The 7,975-nt window shown below is 32.4% G+C and overlaps 1 protein-coding gene across 1 annotated transcript; it reads right to left on the bottom strand.

Annotated features, from left to right (window-relative positions):
* Positions 1–6,328: 6,328 nt before the first annotated feature.
* LOC121218517 (3-oxoacyl-[acyl-carrier-protein] synthase II, chloroplastic) lies at positions 6,329–7,564 on the bottom strand. The gene is made up of 3 exons (XM_041095810.1): positions 7,487–7,564; positions 7,189–7,248; positions 6,329–6,967 (listed from the first exon to the last, which is right to left on the bottom strand). Exons 1-3 carry the CDS (start codon positions 7,541–7,543, stop codon positions 6,851–6,853), a joined length of 234 nt encoding a protein of 77 aa, XP_040951744.1. The 5' UTR covers positions 7,544–7,564; the 3' UTR covers positions 6,329–6,850.
* Between the last annotated feature and the right edge of the window lie 411 nt (positions 7,565–7,975).

Below are 7,975 nucleotides of genomic sequence, written 5' to 3'. Positions count from 1 at the left end.
AACTAATCTTTATGTAGCTTTAGGTCGGTTATCATTCTGATCGAGAATCGTGAGAAATGAATCCACGCTAAAAACCTTACAACACAACATTCATTATCTCTTCAGAATATGGGATAGTTACAATTATCCCTTAAAGTTAATTCAGTTTCAACTTAAAAAGCACGCATTGGATTGGATTTGCTTGGTGTACAGATGGGAAAACAAGTCGGTCATCTATCTCATTCAGGTTCCCGCGAACAAATTGGTGTGTCTAGGTGGGAAAAAACTAGTTGGATTCCGTCAGAGGAGATAGTGATCGAATTTAAATGACCCACACGATTGAGGCAGTTAATACGATTTGGGCTTTTCTAGATCGCAAGGCTACCGAGATCTTAAATTATGGGTGCGTGTTATGTGGTTAGATAGTCAGTAAGGGTTGGTTTGTAGGGCGTACCAGAATCAACTATACAAGGAAGAGTTGGTGGTTAAGGTGTTGTTGATCGTTATAACTAGCTTATTGTTTAGAAAGAAAAACTCATTTTCAAGGAGTGACTCGAGTCTGGAATATTCCGAGTTTAAGGCTATGAATTTGGATATTTGATTTCCTAACTTAATTTCATTTATTTAATTTCATTTTACATTTATAATTAAACTATTATTTGTTCTATTTATTTTAGATTTTTAACCTTGATCAATTAAAACCCCTTTCGTTTTATTTTCAGCTCAGCATGCTACAAGTCGTGAGCACGACAACTGCTACGACTTTGGAATCTGGTCACGTAAAAAATGATTTTAGAAATCTCAGTCCCTGTAAGATCGACCCTACTTTTCTATGCTACTATTTAATTTAATTACAGTGTAGGAAATTTAAATTTGGTGGTCTTGACAGCCATCAGATTTTGGCATCGTTGCCGGGGACTGGAAAATAATTCTAATTTTTGTTTCTTTTACTTATGACCAGGTCAGAACCAGGGACCTTAGAGTTTGAACTGAAAATTGAGAAGTTAGCTCGATCACTGTGAAGAGAAGCTATTCAGCGCAAAAAATAACTGCAAGTGAAAGAATCCGAATATGAAACACCGTCTTACATGGAAGAAATTAACGATACCTTTAATGAACTAGAAGAGATGGTGAATCAAACCATTCAATAGCTCGCTGCAACACTAGATGAGGAATAGTCACTGGGCATAACTTATCCGATAGGAGGAACAACATTTGAGTTAAAATCGGGATTAATTCATCTATTGCCTACTTTTTACGATTTGCAAAACGAGAATCCCCACACTCATCTTAAGGAATTCTACATAGTTTGTTGTATGAAACCTCGGGGAGTAACCGAAAGTCAAATTAAACTTCGAGCTTTTCCTTTCTCATTACCGACTCTGCTAGAGAGTGACTGTTTTATTTACCTCCAGGTTCAATTAATACATGGTCTAACATGTCTCACTTGTTTCTTGACAGGTTCTTTCTAGTAGCTCGGGTAGTCGAATTAAGAAGAGATATTGTCGAAATACAATAAAAGGAGACTGAATCGCTCTATGGGTACTGGGAACAGTATAAGAAGTTATATGCGAATTGCTTAGAACACAGCTTTAATTGAGCAATCACTTCAATATTTCTAAGAAGGGTTACTCCCTATGGAAATGAAGATGATTGATGCTGCCAGTAGAGGGGCACTTGTTAACATGACTCCTCAAAGAGTAAAGGAATTAATTTCAACCATTAGCCATGATTATGAAAATTAAGTCCTTCTCTTTGAGGAGTTATGTTAACAAGTCCCCCTCCACTGACAGCATCAATCATCTTCATTTCCATAAGAAATAACCTATCATAGAAATATTGAAGAAGTGATTGTTCAGTTAGGTCGTATTGTGGACAGCTCACACATAACTTCTTGTATTGTTCTTAGTAGTTATTAAACGATTCGGTCTCCTTTTGTCGTATTCCGATAATATCTCCCTTTAATTTGGTTGTCTAAGCTACTAGAAAGAACCTGTTAAGAAACAAGCGAGACATGTCAGACCATGTATTAACTAAACCTGGAGGTAAATAAAACAGTCACTTTCTAGCAGAGTCGGCTAACGAGAAAGGAAAAGCTCAAAGTTTAATTTGATATTCGGTTACTCTTTGAGGTTTCATGCATAAGCAAACCATGTGGAATTCCTTAAGATAAGTATGAAAATTCTTGTTTTGCAAACCGCGAAAAGTGGGCAATAGATGAATTAAGTCTGATTTTAACTCAAACGGTGTTCTTCCATTTGGATAAGTTATGCACAGTGGTTGTTGCTCATCTGGTGCCACGGCGAGCTATCAAATGTTTTGGTTCGCCATATCTTCTGGTTTACTGAGGGTATCGTTAATTTCTTCCGTGTACGACAATGTTTCGTATTTGAATTCTTTCACTTGCGATTGTTTTCAACATTGCTTTTCTTCGCAGTGATCGAGCTAACTTCTCAATTTCTAGTTCAAACTCTATGGTCCCTGGTTCTGACCTGGACATAAGTAAAAGAAACAAAAATTATTATTATTTTCTAGTTTCTGGCAACAAAGCCAAAATTTGATAGCTGTCGAGACAACCAAATATAAATTTCCTACGCTAACAAAATTAAACAGTTGTATAGAGAAGTAAGGTTGATCCCATAGGGACTAATATTTCTAATATCGTTTTTTACGTGACTAGATTCTAAAGTCGTAGTAATTTTCATGCCCACAACTTGTAACGTGCTGAGCTAGAAATAAAACGAAAGGGGTTTTAGTTTATCTGGGTTAAGAATATAAAATAAATAGATAGTTTAATTATAAATGAAAAATGAAATTAAATAACTGAAATTAAATTAGGAAATCAAATATGTGAATTCTTAGCCTTAGACTTGAAATATTCTAGACTTGAACCGATCATTGAAAGTGAATTTTCCTTTCCAAACAATAAGCTGATTATTGCAATCAAAGACTCCTTAATTGCCAACTCCTCCTTATGTAGTTGATTTTGATATGCCCTACAAACCAACCCTTACCGACTATATAACCACGTAACACGTTTTCGCAAATTAAGATCTCAACAGCCTTGTGATCTAGAAGAGCCCAACTCGAATTAATGGACTCAACCGCATGGGTCGTTTAAATCCGAGCATTATCTTTCTTAACGACATCCAACTGGCCTTTTCTTACCTGGACACGCCAATTTTTTCACAGGAACCCAAATGTGGCAGACAACTGACTCATTTTCCTAACTATATGCTAAACAACTTCAATCAAACATGCGCTTTTTGAGTTGAAATTGAATTAACTTTAAGGGATGATTGTAACTATCCCATCTTTCGGAGAGATAATGAATATCGTGTTGTAAGGTTTTTAGCGCGAGTTCATTTTTCACGATTCTCGATCGGAATGTAACCAACCTAAAGCTAAATGGAGATTAGTTTATCATGAAATGAATCATACTTGATTAGATTATAAGAGTGGATTTTAATTAAGGTTAATATGTGAAGAAGGGAAATGATTTAAAGGGCAATTGCACCAAAGTATAAAAAGAGTAAGGAAATGACAGATTGCTTCAAATACAATAGACATAAGAATGTGCTAAATTGCCTTTTCAATTCAAGTGTGTATTCTCATGCCACGGTTACAAGCCTTTATATACAACTCTCAAAGAATCAATCATGGTTTACTCCTACAATCATGCTTAACAACCCACCACAATATCAAATTTTCTAAATATATAATTTGGGGAAGTCAAAAGTCTAATTTTTTTATCAGCCCAAAAATAATTCTACAATTTTCAATTCAGCCCCATAACTTACTTTTTGTTCTAATTTAGCCTGATTTTGTTTGTTTTTGAACTTCGACACTCCAATTGCGTCCCTATTAAATTTAAGCAAGAAATCACAAGTTTAGTAGCATTCTATTCAAAAATTGACAAAAATTATGTACATTAAGCACATAAAATTAGCTTGCTATCATATATATAGCTATAAACATAATTAATATTATTATATGATATGTATATACATTTTGTTTATTTGAATTAATATCTAGAATATATAAAGCATGAGTTTGAAAAACTTTTAAATTGACAAAAATAATCTTTATTATTTATATATGATACTAAATTGTCATTTGAATAATTTTATTTTTATTATTAAATTTTGAATATTGAAAAATACTTTATTATATTTAGGCTTAAGGGTCAAAAGTTCTTTGTAAAAAAATAAAAAATTAATTAAGTACTTAAAAATGCACTTAGTTAAGCTCTCAACGACCAAAAAAAAAAAAATTAGGTCCTTCTGATAACAAAAATTGTCATTGACTGATTTGACCATTAGTAGGTGCTTACCTGACCGACGAAATCAATGAGAAATTGGCATGTGGCATGCCACATGGACAAATATTTTGACATGGCATGCCACACAACATACAATAAAAACTAAAATAATAAAAATACTAAAAAGTCTAGTTGAATCTGAACAAATGAACATCTAAATTTATTTGAACTTGAACATCCATTTATCCTAATTCATTCTAGATGTAATTAAAATATTATAAATAATTGTAAAATTATTAAAATTTGTAACAAATTATAAAATTATTAAAAATTGTAAAACTCTAAACAATTTTTAGAAAATTACAATAAATATAATAATTATCAATAACTATTAAAAAATTCTAAAAAATTAAATATTATAAAATTTTAAAATATAATTTAAATATTATATAAAATTATCCAAATCTTGTCCACATGCCCATATATACCCCATTTTGGCTTGTTATAAAATTCTTGAAACATGTTAAAAATGAATACAGAATAAGTTATGTAATTTGATAAGTTTTGTAATTCAAGGAATTTGATATTTACCAAAATGTCTCAAAAACAAGAAAAATTTTTTTAAAGAAATTCTCATGTTAATTTTTCATATATATTATGGGTAGAAGAAATACATACAAATTCGATTTCTATTAACAGAATGTTTAACAAATTCAATTGGTGCTTTTATGCTTAATTTGTTTCTCATATCATTAAATTAATATAATATATCATTATATATTTGATTAATCATTAATTTTTTTTAATTTTAATACTTATTAACTTGGTATATTTATTCTATCCATGTAATCATTGTACTAACAGCTATTTTATATTTTGAATATTGTCATATAATTGTATTAATTATTAATGTCTTTTGCTTTAAATTAAGATTTTTGGGTTTTGTATCACATTTATTTCAAACTCGGATCATTATGGACTTGGGCTCGAGTGAGCTGAAATCATTTCAAGCTTGGGCCTTTTTTTTTTTAAGATTGGGATCAAATTTTCTTAAACTTAAGTTTTTTTAAGTTTAAATTTTTTCAAGATTAAATCATTATGGGCTCATATTTACACAAGGAAACTTTCGAGATTGGGCCTGTTTTGGGAACTCTAGTATTGGAATAGTTTCATCATAAGAGGATGGGATACAAGTAGAATTGGTGACTAGTTTGGACAATGATGTCCTTTTGAACCTGCTAAGTTGGCCAGCCAATCTCTGTGTTTAGAGTATGAAGGAAAATTGTTAGTTATAAAAATGCATACTATTTACTTTGAAAGAACCGGTACAATGGGGAACGAGTACAAGAAAGTGGAGAACTCTATGAAGGTTCAAAACTCCTTTCAAACTTATCATGTTGCTTTGGAAAAATTGTAATAACTGTTAGCCTGTGATAGTTGAGCTCATGAAGAAAAACATAGTCTCCAAAGTAGAGTGCCTTTTGTGTCAGTGTGGCCCAAAAAAGTTAAAACAGCTTTTTCTACAATGTTAAAGTGGAGGGGAGTGGTTTGGAGGAGCAACCATTATTCGAAGCCGGTTCATAATTTGAAGAAGTCTCAAGGTTAGCATTAAGCTACGAGAATAACAAATCCAGGTACGTGAAATAACAAACAGGGAAAAGGAATGGACCAATATTGTTTTGGAAAAATCAAGAGTAGGATGAAAATTCTTCTCTACATTCAAAGATGTCCAGTCAATGTTATCCCAGATTAAACTCATCCAAGACAATAATCTCGACTGAGCATGAGGAGGCAATATAGAAAGTTAACGATTTTGTGTTCATTTTACTTATATGTTGATTTGCTATGTGCCAAAAGGAAAACACAGTTTTTTATTTGATTTGCTAAACCATTATTTTAACAACCAAAATGTTTTTATCCATGTAGTAAGTTTTTGACCTCTAAATTATGCAAACAGCAATGCTAACCAGAGCTTAAGAAAGCTTGTGGTGGGTGTGAAGAGGAAGGATAAGGCTATCAAAGATTAGTCATTGATGCTTGTTCTAAATTAAATATTGTTTTCTTCTCAAATGGTAGGGAAACAAAAGAGACCAAAACAAGCTTTCATTACCGTAAAGTCATAAAACCACTAATCTACAAAGTGTGACCGGCAATGCTGCCAGCTCAAAATTAGCCATTGTTGTTGTAGATGATAAAGAATATTACGAGACCGGTAACTACATTTGCCACATCTATTGATTCAATGGCCTATGTCAACTAAAAACATGACTAAAAGCTCAATTGTAGCTAAATATCAAGAGAAACTTCAGAAACAACAACTGCGTACACCATGGTGAGCCCGTCTCTTTTTACTCCTTACAACTTTTCTAAAGCTTCGACTATATGCCCATCCATTCTTTGTATAGTAACCCTCTCGAAGGTGGATGTTTGTCTATAGATTATATTTCCTGGCTACCTTGCATGGTAGTTGATAGCTTTAACAGTTTCCAAATTGCTGATGGGCAACTGAACTGATATTATATACATTTATATTCTATAATTTCCTTAAAGAGGTTTACATACCTTCAACCAGATCAGAGAAAAAACTAGAAGAGAAATGGTTGAACTATTTTATTTGTATGGCACGAAAATGATGGAGGAGTTGTGGCCGCCAAACCCGAAGGAGTTTGATAATGCTGCCTTTACATTCAATCTTTCTTTCTTTGGTCCCACAAGCACATTTGCATCCTGAATTAGATGTTTAGGCAACATAAGATAGTCAATGGAAAATGAAGGGAAAACCAAAAGAAGGAGCTCTATGTGAAAAGGTTAACAAACGAAGGATTACAGCAAATGAATAAAAATCAAGAAAATAAAATTACTTAAAAAATTAACATGTCATGAAACGAAAGTTGTTGCAAAAATCAATAATGAAAAAAGAAAAGAGAGAAGGTGCAACAACAACATACCACTCCTTCATCAGGGTTTTCCAGATTGATGTTTGGATGGACCCAACCAGTCCGTATTGCCTATAAAAAATAAACATTATCATGTCCATGCTCAGGTCCCAAGAAAGGAAAAGAGAAAGATAAGAAACATGTGATTGCAAATGAAAGTATTTTATCTGTACTTGTAACATATATCCAAATATACATGCATTTTTGTAGAACGGTACACCAAAAAACAAAACAACACAAGACATTATGTCCATGAAGTCTGTTTTCTAATGTCAATATAAAAGCATAACCAAAGCTCTAAATTGCATACTTGAATTGCTGCAACAGCTTCAACAGCACCAGCAGCTCCCAATAAGTGACCAATCATTGACTTTGTATATGAATTAAGAGAACAGTTGTAAATAAGAAAATATTCCTTACTGTGAGGGTCAACAATTTAAAAATTGTTAATCTCAAGATATAATACTGCTTTAACAATGAAATCATTATTGTAAAGCCCAAATTCAGCGACAAATTAATGAGCAAAACTCAAGTTTACCAATGAAACATTTTGGTAAAAAATTCAAGCCAAATTAGAGATAAAAGTGTCCAAGCTTGCAATACTAAGAACTTGTAATAGTAGATCTGCAATGATGTCGAACTAAGTAAGAATTTAATTGTTCTTAGCTTAGGCTAAAAGTTCAAAGTTATGTGAAATCCATCTAAAATCGACAAATTAATGAATGCTGCATAGGACAATAGTAAGAAGGAATTCAATAGTAAACGTGCTCATTATAGGAGTGGTTCGTCATGATAAGCA

Source organism: Gossypium hirsutum, chromosome D06, assembly GCF_007990345.1.
Source record: "Gossypium hirsutum isolate 1008001.06 chromosome D06, Gossypium_hirsutum_v2.1, whole genome shotgun sequence".
Taxonomy (NCBI): domain Eukaryota; kingdom Viridiplantae; phylum Streptophyta; class Magnoliopsida; order Malvales; family Malvaceae; genus Gossypium; species Gossypium hirsutum.
Note: the sequence above shows the minus strand (reverse complement) of the source record. Positions and strands in the feature narration are given on the sequence as shown.